Source organism: Vidua chalybeata, chromosome 3 (genome assembly GCF_026979565.1).
Source record: "Vidua chalybeata isolate OUT-0048 chromosome 3, bVidCha1 merged haplotype, whole genome shotgun sequence".
NCBI lineage: Eukaryota > Metazoa > Chordata > Aves > Passeriformes > Viduidae > Vidua > Vidua chalybeata.
This window is the reverse complement of record NC_071532.1, coordinates 37,495,602-37,509,165: the sequence shown is the minus strand read 5'-3', so window position 1 is coordinate 37,509,165 and position 13,564 is coordinate 37,495,602. Positions and strand designations below refer to the sequence as shown.

The 13,564-nt window shown below is 42.9% G+C and overlaps 1 protein-coding gene across 3 annotated transcripts in view; it reads left to right on the top strand.

Annotated features, from left to right (window-relative positions):
• VRK2 (VRK serine/threonine kinase 2) overlaps positions 1-13,564 on the top strand; it is a 40,544-nt gene that overhangs the window by 25,964 nt on the left and 1,016 nt on the right. Inside the window, exons 8-13 of one of the 3 annotated variants that reach the window (XM_053938340.1) lie at positions 5,281-5,401; positions 7,206-7,264; positions 8,428-8,612; positions 11,571-11,744; positions 12,008-12,214; positions 12,901-12,992. In XM_053938340.1, coding sequence (XP_053794315.1) covers positions 5,281-5,401; positions 7,206-7,264; positions 8,428-8,612; positions 11,571-11,744; positions 12,008-12,214; positions 12,901-12,972 — 818 coding nt within the window. In that variant the 3' untranslated portion in view covers positions 12,973-12,992. Of the gene's footprint in view, positions 1-5,280; positions 5,402-7,205; positions 7,265-8,427; positions 8,613-11,570; positions 11,745-12,007; positions 12,215-12,897; positions 12,993-13,564 lie in introns of all 3 variants that reach the window. The other 2 variants (XM_053938339.1, XM_053938338.1) reach the window with 2 other exon arrangements.

Here is a 13,564-nt window from a genome sequence, read left to right as displayed (position 1 = left end):
TGTTTGCCATCGATTCCAAGCTGAGTCCTCTCCCTTCTCTCAGTGTTTCAGAGGAACCCAGAGGGGTGTTGCCATCTCTTGCATCAGTAGAGACCCCACTGAAGTCTGTGCAGGACTGATCTCTACATCTGCAGTAGTAAAAGCTGCTTCCCACAGGAGTGGGGGCTTTGGACAGGCTTCTCTGTGCCCCTCACACGGGATTATGTGCTCCTTGAGCTCCATCAGAGCCCTGGGACACTGGGTTTGTCCAGGGCAGTGCCAGCCTTGGGCTGATGGCAGGGAAAGCCCTGCAGCCCTTGTGCTGGTTTTTGCTCAATGCTCAGTCGGAGCTGTTCAGTGGTGTTAAAAACACAGCTCAGTGCTGGACCATTTTTCCTGTTCTGCTGACTAAAATATGTGCAGGGTTTATTTTGTGAGGAAGGATGTGCATGAATATAAAGACCTATGCCTGGAAACACATTCTTTGGGAGCCTGCTTCCAGAGAACAGAGCTCTGAGTGGCTCTGGATCAGGAGGTTGATTTGGCATCTATCCATGCATAGTTAGGATTCAGAGGGAACCTGCAGGATTCTTTTTCTTTTTTTTTTTCTTTTTTTTGTTGGTCAAATGAATTATTGATCTGCTGCAGTTTGATATGTGTTTCCCAAAGACTGTGTACAGGACAAACTGTAAATCCTAAATAATAAAAGGAAAATATAACCAGTCTGACAAAAAATGGGTGGAACTTTGCAGTGGGAAATAAATAAAAAGATGGTTTAGTTCCTGAGAGTTGGATTAGAAATGTGTGCCCAGCAGAGGAGGGAGCAGGTGGTGGTTTTAAGTGGATGAAGAGTCACTAGCAAGGAAAAGATTGGATAGGCTTCTACAGTCACCTCTGGAAGCTGCCAGGAATGTTCAGAAGCAGCAAAAATAAGAAGAGAAGCATTTACTACTCTGTCACATCTGAGGACTGTGCCTGGGAAAGAACTGTTTAATTTTGGCTGTTGTTCTCTACACCAGGAATTCAGAAAGGTAGTGAATCTCAGCTGCTTGCCCACCCCTACTTGTTAGGCCCTTACCTTTGTGATTCTTTTTTCTGCCACACAGATGTGAAAGAAGAGTTAAACTTGCTGTCCCCACTCTTCTGCCACATGTTGTCCTTACTGCAAGCTTGGAACCTTTTGCTTCTGACCAGGTACCGGCATCTCCTGCCAGCACCATTTTATCTCCCACCCAGATCTCGTGGTGACGTTCCCTTGCACCTTCCAATCTTCCCACTACATGAACTTCTCCCCATCAGAGCAGAACCCCCAACCCTGTTTCTTTCAGCACATCCCATTCCACCAGTCCTGATGATTCCCTCCTGGCAGCTGTGCTGTGTGTTCCATGCCTGTTCGTCCCATCAAGTGTGTATCTGTAGGATCCCAGTTTGGGAGAGAGAGCATGGCTGGCACAGGAAGTGTCCCTGTCTGCCATGTCACAGCCTGGGTTCTCTGGAAGAGCTGTACTCCAGCTGTGATGGTGTTATGGATTTTTCTTTCCAGCAATCCGTGGTGGTGGTTATTGTCAGGAAGTACTTGAGCATGTACTCATGCCAAGCAGGGCTGGGCATGAGGAGAGCAGAGGTGGTTCCCAGCTGGCTTTTGCCCTGTCTGAGGCTGGAATTCCACTCTGTGGAATGGGCTCCAAGCACTAAAATGTATTATTAATGTAATGTATTTCTCTAACCTCTTCTGTGGAGCCATCCACTCTTCCATTGGTCCTCATCCTGCTGCAGGGAGCTCCTCTGACTGATCAGGACCTGGGGGAAGGAATACTTCATTATCTGCTTTTTTGGGGTTTGTCTTTTCATTTCTCCTACCCCTAATAGAGGCACTGATTTTTGTCAAGTCTTGTATTTGTCTGGTTTTCGATCATCTCAGCCTTGAGTTAAGTTATATGACTTTGTATGATACATTTTTGTGATAATTGTATTTCACCATGATCGTGTTAACCCTCCTTTCTTTTATGGGCTTTTGCATTACTGGCTATGGTGTGAGTTCTCTTTGCTTGTGAGTTACCATAAATTTGTGTCCTGTAATGCCAGTGAGAATTGAAAGTGCCACTGTGCATCCATGCAATATGAGCAACCAAAATGATCCTGTTTATGAAAAGCTTCTAATCCAAAAAATCACTAACAGTGCTAATTAAAAATAAGAGACTATTTCATCTGTCACTTGTTAGATCTTTACAAAAGGCTGGAGAAAATCAGTTAAACAAAGGTCACAGAGAAACCTCCCATTTTTACTTCTGTTTGAGAGGAGTTTCTGGGAGCAGTGGAGTTTTGAGAGCATATTGTGGCTGATGTGATATCCCGGATCCATTTGGAAATAATAATCTGAATATAAATTAGAGTGGAGATAGCTGCCAAATTCAGTGTACAGAGATACATCATCTATTTTCTTCTGAGGTGAATTGCTTCAGTTATTTTGAGTTATTGGACCCTGTGCCTCTGTGTTGAGTATGTTTGTGATATATTTAAAACTCTGATTTCATTGATGTGGTTGTGAGTTCATAAACTTCAGTGGAGTTGTTCCTGATTTATCTTGGCAGGACTGAAAACAGAATCAGGCCTTAAATCTCCAAATTAAAAAATTAAATTTTAAAGACATTGTGAAGTAAAATACCACCAAAATGTTCCCATTAAATACTACTTCATATGAGACTAAAACAATAGTAAAAAAATCTTGTGAGTAGAAAAGCAGAAATCAAACATCTATTAAAAAAAGAAAAAACAGCAAGTTTTTTTTAGCAGAGAAGTATGAATTTGATTTAAGTAAGTACTGGTTGGAGTGTACACTCTTGTAACTGTGACAAGTTATCAAGAAGAATTGTTTTCTTTTCACCTGGCTGTCATATTTAAAGTGAAGGCAGATTGATTTCTCTCCATTGATGTTTATCAAGAATTCCTGTAATCTTCAATTGTGTGAGCAGATTTATTTTTGCAAGTAAACATATCATTGAAATTTATCTATTAGTGCTCGATTTGACATGAAAATCTAATCATTCCATTGTCCATAGATAATACTAACTCGCTAAAGATTAATCAATTACTTTTTAACAAGAATCTAAATGATTTAAAAGGTTGAGGGCTTTAGTTTATATGGAGCAGAGGGAAATAAGCAAGTACAGCCAAAGAATCAAATGCTGACATTTTCCAGTGGTTCTACAAAAACCCCATGTAAGTGTCTGTATTTAGCAGCACTTGTGGTGACCTGGGAGATGAAGCCATAAGGGAGTTACTGTCTCCTGTGGAACATTTCCTCCTGCTGCTGGGCAGAGGTGCTTTAGTTCCCTGACCTTCATGTTGTTCCTGTGCTTGCTGTGGCTTTGGGCAGGTGTCAGCCAAGGCTTTTGCTTTGTCTCAGGAGCTGCAGGTAAGAGGGAATGTCATTAGTCATGGCCAAACTGTGAAGAAACTTCAATCTCTGGGACTGTTTTGTCAGAAAATTACTTTTCTTGGGAAAAAATAACTCGGGAAACTTGGGAAATATGATTGATTTGCTGTTATTTATCAATGAATATACCAGTGAATCCCCCCTGTGGAAAAAAACTGTCCATTGGAATTCTGACTATTTTCCTCAAAAGGCCACTTTCTGTAGCCTCTCTCACACAAACAGGTGCCAGAAAGGCATTGTGAAAATTAGAGGATCTGCAGTCAAAAATGCTGGCTTATATGGCTCAAATCTGGAATTGCCATAATGGAAAAAAAAGTTGTGAACATGTGTGTGTGAATGGAATTGTTGCACAGTTACTGGGAGATTTATGGCCAGAGAAATTACTACAGAGCAGCAAGTGGTAGAGATTGTGTTTTTATTTTAATATGGGAGCCAAGTCTTGCATTAGGACGCTGCTGAATCCAGGGCAGGAAATAAACGACGCCCAAGGGACAGCGCAGCGGTGTTGGAGGGGGCCTTTAATAATCCTGAGCCTAAGAGCAGTTAAGATAGGGAATGTATAAAAACTAATCTGCTGCTTTTACAGTAATGTGTGTACAGGAACGAGGGACAGTTATGATGTGTTGGCGCCGTGGCTTTTAGCAGATGACTTCTTAAATTAAAAGATAAGTTCACTGAGTGACTTTCTGGAATTTATTTAATGAAGGCCCATAAAATATGATATCTGTTTACAGCTGGATTAACAACACACTGCTCAGCTACTGGTCTTTACACTGGATAAAAAGTGCCAAACAAGTCTGAACTCTTCTTTCCTTCTTGCAAAGCACAAATTCATTTTGGAAAAGCATAAATTTTACTTCTACATCTGTCTGTCTTTAATCACAACAAGCAGTTTCTGGTTTTGTAGATTTCATGTGGTTTTGATGTGCAAACTGTAGGTTGCAAGTCAAAGAAATCCTGCAGTGCTCCTGCTTGTTCAATTTTAGCAAGTTTGGTTTCCTCTGGGTAGCAGCAAGCACTAGCAATTCTGTTGATATTGCACTTTTCCCCTCCCTCTTTCTCTAGGAAAAGCCAATCTATAGATTTAACTTCAGTTTTTCTGTGTAGATGATGCTCAGGGATGGGGTTAATTTTTGATTTAATTTTGGCTCCTGTATTTGTGTCTGCCTGTGGTGTGCAGAGAGTAAGTTTTTCCTGAAATAACTTCCTTTTTGGAAGCAGCAGTGGGAAGTTCACCCAGGACTTTGCTAAACAGCGAGTGCATTTTGGGTTGTGCAGAGCTCTACTGGCACTGCTGGAGCCAGGAGTAGGCTCTGGCAAGTCAGTGCACACTAGATGGCACTTTTGTCCCAGCATCCGAAATCAAACAGCTCCACGGGAGAGCAGGAAAGGCCATCAGTGTTTAGTCTGCTCTCACAGAGTCCCTGCATGACCAATGCGGACCCCATGGACTTCCTGGAACATGTGTTAGCAATTTAACAGCAGACATTTATTTCTTTGTTTTACTGCTTGGCTCTTTGAGAAAGTGTTGGTACTCAGTTATGGGCTGTCTGGATCATGTCAGAGGCCATGGGGATCAAGTCCATGTGACAGGCCAGACTGAGGAAGGATGGAGTTGGAGGAGGTGAGGAAGCTGATCCTCACTTGAGCAGGAACAAGCCACTGCCTGTCTGTGGCCTGTGGCCAAATGCCGGGGCAGTTCAGGTCTAATACAGCTGAACAAACAAAACACTTTGCCTATTTGGCTTCTCCATATTTCATCAGCACCAGTTCTATCAAAGTCTTTTCTATTTCCTAAGAAGAGGTTCCTATTCTTAATTGTATTTTTTTTTCCTCTTTCCCCCTCCCCCTTTCCCACATTTTAGCCCCATCCAGACGAGGTGACCTTGAAATCCTTGGCTACTGCATGCTGCACTGGTTGTGTGGGAAGCTGCCCTGGGAGCAGAACCTCAAGGACCCTGTAGCTGTCCAGAGTGCAAAAACAAAGTAAGGACAAACTCCCCCACACATGGGCACACCAACCTGGAGCCCTGCAGCATCCTCACTATTTCCCAGCTCTGGGAAACACAGCTTTCCACGCTGTAGAACAGTACCTTAGGAGAAAGCTAAAACAATTTTCCTTAATTAAGAGAGATGTTGGAAGCAGTTAAAATGGGAACTTTATGTGCATGTCTACCCTCCTTTGCATGTTTATGTCTGTGCTGCTGTGAGGAGAGGATGGATTTCAGTGCACAGTACACAGGCATTTTGTCTGCTGTGTATTTTTCCAATACTATTTTTTTTTCCTCAAGAAATCATTTGTAAATTAGCATGGGCCTTAGTGCACATACAGAAGGTTGTTGTGTGGTTCCATTAAACTTCACAAGCGCCTTGTAGAGACCATAGTACAAACATCTCTTGGAGGTTTTTCCACATGTGCACTCAATTTATTTAACTTTCTATATGATACTGTTTTTCAGATACTGTTTTTCTGTAGGCTTTTAATGTTACATAAGCCTACTGCCACTACAAACAATTAAATACCAAAACACTAAGGAGCTTGGTGAAAATCTTTCCTTTTTCCCAGCATGACTTGGAGCCCACTGGAGCAACAGTGCATCAGTGTTTTCTTCCTCTGCCCTCCCAGCTGGGACTGGAGGGAGTTAACTGCAAGTGGTACCTGTAGCAGGCTCCACAGCAGAGGAGTTACCCAGAACTGTAATATCACAATAGCAGGAGGCAGCAAACTTTTAAGTAGGACAGGTCACACCAGAGGTACCTGCTGGGACTGACCAGTCCCTGAAATCAATGTGGGGCAGTGGCTCCCGGCACAGGGAAGGGTGGCTGCAGCCTGCACACAGGCCGAGCACAGCGGGGGATGTTAACACCCTCTGCTGTGTTTAATATTTCTCCTTTAGAAGTTCTGATCATTACACAGCCCCCCTGCAAGGTAACACTATACAATTCAATGGGAAATCAATTTAATCAATTAAGCTGCTCCACTGATTCTTCCCTTTCCATTAACCCTTGGATGGCTCACGTTTCCAGGATGCTGGGCAAAAGGAAGCTTCAAGGAAATGCACAGAAAATTACACAGATTCCACTTATCAGAACTATCTTCTTACTCTAATGAATTGCATTCCTGGAATTATGTATCTTGCCCAGCTTATCCTTCTTATCTATCTTAATTTTCAGATTCCTCTGGGTGCTGGACTGCCCAAGATGAGGGCTGGTGGTATTCTTGCTTTTAGGAATTGATGCTGAGCTTCTTTGCTGTTCCTGTTTTTGAATGGACAGGAATTACACCTGTGGCCCTACTTTTTATGAAGTGTGTGGGACTTTAGGTGATGTGACTTCCCTGTCCCCTTGTGGCCCTGCCATACCTGGGTTTAACTTTGGCAGCCACGTGCTCCATGGCAGAGGGGACCTGATGCTAAATGGTAGGAAGGCAGGGCAGAGCTGCTGCTTAAATTCCAAAATAGAAATGGTAATCATCAATCTGAAATTAGAACAAGCCATTTGGCTCAAAGGGCTTTTGTTTTTCCTTCTAGAAAGTTTAAAATATGTGCAAAGAAAAACTTAAAATGCCATTTTAAGTGTCAGCCTGGTCTTGGTGAAACCAGTTGTGTGCGAAGAGTTAAAAATGGAGCTGGTGAGGGAAGATCTGGGTTCAAAAGCAGTCCTGTGAATGATTAGCTATCCTGGAGGTCCACTCCCTTTGGAGCTGAGACTTGCTGTCTTCCTAAATCCCAAATGAGGAATCACCTGCTCCAAAAGCACATTAAACTGTTGCACTCTGGTGTTGTTTCAGACTTATGGATGAGCTCCCAGATTCAGTGCTGAGGTGGGATTCTCCTGGAAGCAGCTGCAGTAAGTGTACTTGCACCTGTACCCTATGGCTCTTCAGCCTCTTCCTAAACACAGTTCAATGTCTGACTCTGGGGGGGAGCAGAAGAGAAGGAAAGTAACACAGATTGAACAAAGTCTTTGAAAAAAAAGAATCTTGCTCAGTCTGTGCTGTATCCCATGAAGTGACATAAGGGATCTTGGCCATATGTAATCCAAGGTGTTGGGAAGCAGTGACTGTCTTGGAAACAGAAGTAGCTGTTAGCATGGAAATAGTAAGCAACTGTCTACCAAAGGTTTATTGCTCAGTGCTCAGAGTTTGAAAAAGCAAATGGATACACAGTTTGTCTGGTCTTGTTTCTTCCTTCCCTGAAATACAAAAGTAACCCAGGGAAAACACCAAAGTCAGTATCTATTTTTTATTTATTCCCTTATTTTCCTAGCACTTTTGTATTGGAATTACTGGAATGCAGTGTGTATTAGGTGAAATTTATTCATGATGTGTATACATATTTAATAAATCTTTCCTGCTGGGATTTGACCAGATGCTAATATCTGGTGTAGCGCTCCAGTTTTAGGATACTCTTGGGTCTTCAACTGAAAGAAAAGTTTGAACCCCCCATATGTTTTTCCTACTAGCATTATTTCTGCCCATTCAGTGGTTTCCCTGTTTTTTGAACCACTTGATGGAAAAATGTTGCTGCTGTTGGACTGTTTTGGGATGCAATCAGAAAAACAATAGTAGTATTTGAAGTAAAAAAAAAAAAAAAAAAGTTGCATTTTTCCAAAGCTTTCCCAGTATAGTATCTATGCGGATTAAAATAATACTGTTCAGAGTAATTAATATTTAAAGGGATATTGTGATCTATCAAAGACTTTCCTCTTTTACACAGAACTCTCAATACCTGTTGATAAAATGTTTTTATTTTTATCTTTGGATAGCTATCAGTGCTGGGGGAATTAGTGCATGAACATAACGAGATGGAGCACTTCAAGTCTGGCTTGTTTATCCAAGTCTGTCTTCTCCTTTTCTCTTCCCAAAAAGACAAGACATTGACAGTTCTGTGTTTTGAGTGTGCCTTCAGCTGAAATTGTGTTGTTTCATTTGGCATCCATGTTGGAATGAGATCCTTTCTGAACTTCTGGGGTTGCACTGAGTGAAATTCACACTCAGATCTGTTCTACAGGTGAAATAGCCAAGTTTCTGGCCTATGTTTCTGGCTTAGCTTATGCTGAGAAGCCCAAGTATCAAGTGCTGAAGAAAATCCTGCTGGATGGCCTGGAGTCAAGTGGGATGCGCTATGACGGCCCTCTGGAATTTTACGCGGCAGCAGCATGTGCACGGAATCACCTTGCTGCTAAGGCGTCCAGAGTGAGTGAGACAGCTCTGGGAGCATTTCTGACAACTCCTGCCTCTTGCCTTCCCTCTTGGAGAGGAGTAAATAGTTAAAGCTCTCAAAATGAGACTGACACAGCAGTTCTTCTGCCTTAAATACACCATGTTTGTTAATTCCTGTTTCCCCTGGCTTTGCTAAAAAAGTGGAATGTCAGCCCTCAAGGAGGAAGAACTGCCATGAGTCCTTTTGACCCACAGGCTCTCACTTCAAAGCAGTAGGTCTGTGGAGAATGATTTACTTTCAGGATAATGGGGAAGTCACGGACTTTGTTCACTAGCATCTTGAAGACAGGCCTGAATGCCAGGTTTTTCCTTCGTCCCGGATTAAAAGCAAAGTTACCTTTATTAGTGACAGCATTTAATTCATTTTCTTGCTTTCAGGTTGTTCTTTGTCATTTGCCTTTATCCTCCTGCAGCCCCAATGTGGAGGAGATGTTCCTGTGGCTTTAGCTGTGCTGTTGGTGTGCACTGGCACAGTATTTTCCAAGTGACACAGCTCTCCTGTGCTATTTTCCTGCAGTGCTCTAAGTTAAAAAAACCCAGCTTCCCTAAGCAGAGAGGGAGGTAATTAGCAGTTTTGCTGGGAAATGTCAGTCCAGTTGTTCCTGTGGAAGTGCCCGTATGCAGCAGCCCTGTGCGGGGCTCTGGGGCATATGCAATAAGGCAGGGTCAGGGTCCCATCCATTTTTAATATTCCTGGTGAACTTTGGACCATCACAAGTGTATGTGAGCCAAGAATGCAGGATGCAAACTAATGTGACTGATAGGCTGCGAGATGAATGGTGATTCAAGTATCAGTGCACAGATGGTTCTGATTTGCTGAGTTTTGTAGCTGCTGCAACTGAAGACATAAAATATCCTTCTAGTCATAAATTAGCTCTTTGGAAGCAAAACCTTGGCACCAGAGCTTTACAACCTTCAATTAGTAGGGAAAGAAGTATTTGAATGTCTGTGGTATTGACATCTGTAGGCCTGCATAGTAATCATTCCTAATAGAAGAGAATATCTGTTTGAGGGGGTTTTGCATGGCTAATTAACCACCAGTGAGAATATGTAATTTTTTCATGATCTCCTGATTGTCACCTTTCTCTCATGATGCAATTAGATTTTATTGTAGCAAGTGCCTCACAAACCAATTGTCAGCACTATTTACGTATTGTGGAAGGCAGAACAAAAGTTCATGTTTAATGAAAAGGTACTGGGTTTTGATCTTGGTAATTACAGATACTTAGTTTAGCACTTTTATTGACTTTTCTAGTTTTACCTCCCTTTTCTTTTTAATTTTAACAAAACCAAAAGCTATTTTGTTGACTGGACTTGTGTGGCTGTGCTGGTGACCGCTGTGCCCTCACTCATTTAAGAAGTTCTTTTAAGTTTACACTGTTTTGTGAACTGACTCGGAGCATCAGGTAGCTGTTAACTGATCTCCAGCTGATCCTGCTGGATCTCTGTTTCACAGGAGCCTTTGATTTCTCAGAGTCATACACTAAATAGTAAATTTATTTCCTTCTTTTGCCTAGTCAAAGACTTGACAGTCTGTAGCATAAAAGATGATCCCAGCCTTGCAGGCTGCAGGAGCTGCTGCAGCACTGGATATTTGCAGGTCATACCCCCCTGGAAAATCCCTGGCTGAGGAGTGAATGGTTATCACCATTCCTGTGCTGCAGGATTCAGTGGGATTGGGTTTGAGGGCCAGGAACAGGATCAGGGGGAATGCCTGGGTGTTACTAAATCTTGGCACCTGTCAGCACTTTCTCAGGGAAATCTGTAATGCCAAGTGTCTCACTTCTTGGAGCAGTGAGAACAGCAGGATCACCTGTGTATTACTGAAGCCTGTTCCTTCAGCCAGTTCTGCTGCTGACATGAGCCAGTTTCCTCTAAGCACTCACTGCAAAACAGCTGCAGAAAGGCAATTTTAGGGTTATTCAAAGGATTTAAGGAGTACTTAAATACAACTAGAGAGGGCAGGTAACTGAGCTCTCTTGAAATTTAATGCTATTTTCAGGAAATGCAATGTTTCAGTGGCCTGGTGCACTTGATGCTGCAGCACTGACAGTGCTGGGTGACAGGCAGGCTCTTCCCAAATCATCTCTTTGTGGCACTGCCTGGAGTGATCCTAGGCCTGACTCTTCATCTCAGCATTCCCTTTCCCTCTCTCCTTTTCTTCACCAAACACTTCTCTCATTGAAGACACAACCTTGGAACAGTGGGAGCCACTGCAAACAAGCCACTGTCTCCTCACTTGTTGCTTGTGAGCAGGATCTGACTCCAGCTGATTTGTCTGATTCCTCCTGTACCACTTTGGTACACAGGAAATGAGGAGATTTGGGGTTAATTCCCTTCTGAAGAGCTGTGAACACCTGTAAGAGAGGCTCCTGTAGCATCAGCTCCTTGATGATGTGAAGAGGATTGCATGGATTTTAGGATATTGCTCCCTGTGTAGAATCTGAATCTAATCTTGAGGTGGCATAAGAAGTGTAGCAGTGGCTATATCCTGATTCTTTGTTCCAATTGCACACCAAAGATAGGTGATAAAATATTATTTGCATTAATTCCCATATTTGTTTACCACATTTTTTGGCTCTGGATAAATATTTTCAGCTTTCCCCCTACAGTGAAAATGCTGATGTTGGGGCAAAAGGAAAGTGGGGTGAAAGCCAGGTCACTGCTTGCTTGATCTTGTAGAAATTAGACTAAAAAATAACTGCATTAATACCAACCTGTAATTTCATTAGGATGAAATATGGTCATTTTTAGATGTAAACTGACTTATTTTCACTTCTGGAACTTTAAGTGAAAACTTGGTGTTACTCTAAGTCCTGTTTGGAAAGTGATGTGGTTGTTTAAGATGTGTATATATGGTGAAGATCATTATTTTTCTGTGTGAGATCTGGACTTCTTTTCACTGTACGAAATGCTTACTATGCACCCCAGGTTCACCTCCCAAAGTCTCCACCAAAACCAGCTCAGCAGAAGGGAAAAAAGTCAAAAGGTGAAGAACCTGCCTGTCAAAACAAAGTGTGTGTGGGGGGGACAGGCACACAGCTCCTGGGAGAAGGAAAGCCAAGTACATGGAACAGGAGGCGTCCCCAGGCAGAGCTGTGGGAGGTGAGGATTTGGGCATGGCAGCAGCACCCAGCTCCCCCTGTTCATTAGCTCCATGTCCATCTCATGGGCTGGAAAAGAGCCAAGGGCTCTGTCACAAACTCTAGGAGCTGGCAGATGCTTGCTAGCTTCCAGTATTCCAAAGATGAAACCTGAGTCTCTGGTAGCCCAGGGCCTAAGTGCCAGGAGGGCAGTGCCCAAACCTGGCACCTCCAAGTGCTGGATCAGGACCTGGGCTAACTCTGAACTTACCGCATTCCTTTCAGCACACAGAGTTACTGTCTGCACCTCAATGGGCTCCCTTGCCCAGGCCTTCCCTAAATCCGGTGCAGCAGAAGGAAGACATGGGGCGTGAGGACCACTCAAGCTGCCTGAGCAGGCTCCACACCCAAGGAACACGCCAGCAGTTCCATGTGGAAGAGAGGCCACCCAGATTTTACACTTCATGTCAGGAGCCTGAGGACCCAAAAAAGGTGAGGGGTTTGGCGTTACCATAGAAGAGTCACAGTGCCTTGAGAAGGAAAGGTGAGCTTTTCTAAAAACAAGAGTTCCAAAAACCCTTGAAGGTTCAACTACGTGTACACAAACTCTGTTTGCCTCGAACACTGAAGGTCTGTGGGTAATTGCCTGTATGCACTATGGGCCAGCTACCACTGCAGTTTGTGCAGATGCAGAGCAAAGCCCTGCACGTGGACACAGATTGTTATTTCCCAGCTCTTCTATCTCCCTATGTGGACTCTATTGTTTGCTTGGTAGAAACTTTGTTCAGTAGTTTCTTTCTCTGTGTAGTGTAAAACTTCATAGCGCTCATTACTTAAGTCCTTAAATTCTGAGTTTTACATCAGAGGATTTTAGCAGTTAACAAACTCGCCTTGAATATTATTGTTAATTTAGTGCATAAAAGGGCTGAATGAATAGTTTCAGTCTTATTCTTCAACCACACAGGAAAAATTTGATCTGTTTTAGTACAAATAATACAGCACCACGTCCATCTCAGTGATCACCCTGTGCTCCTGTTCTCTGGAGCTCTGGTGTATTTTAGTGAGTGGATTCCACCCTGGTTTTCTTTCATATAAACAAATAACTTGGTTAAATGAGCACAAAAATGCAACTTTAAAGGTAGCTTTATGATTAATCCAAAATTCTTTGCTTCAAGCAGTCTGATCATCACTGCCTGGAGACTCCGGTACAAGCTGAGAGAGGGAAGCAGCAAAAGCACAGCTGTACCTGAGAGCACCAGGCAGGACAGTGGTGAGCAGAACCATCCTGGGAGATGTTTTGGCTGACAGCAGGGGAGATGGAGTCTGACAAGTCAAACACAACTTTGGAATAGGAAAATATTCCAGTGTTACTTCCTAGTCCTCAAATGTAAAGTTTTTGCAGAAAAGGGACCAATCACTGGGCTAGTGGTTAGATTATATTTGTGTTTGGATTTAGTTTTCTAATGGAAAAGCTGGTATTCCAATAGGATTAAACATGCTGTTTCTATATAGAACCATTCTGTGGTACTCACTGAATATTCTGCATAATAGGGGGGACTTTAAGTGGGTGTCAGATAACATTTAAGCCATTCAAGTGAGAAAGTGGAGAAGGAAAAAAGTCAGGATTCTCTTAGCTTAATTTTGCAAAATTCCTCTCATGGATTCCTCCTAACTCTCAGGAGCTTGGTAATGGAAAGCTCTGTAGGAAGCCAAAGCTGTACCTGGCACTAAGGTACAGTTGAAAAGAGTTAAGTCTTGGCTAATTGAGAAGTGGGACTGTGGTGTTTGGGGATTCTTTTCAGAGGTGGAGGCTGGCCAAGGACAGCATTGCTGCTGATGTAG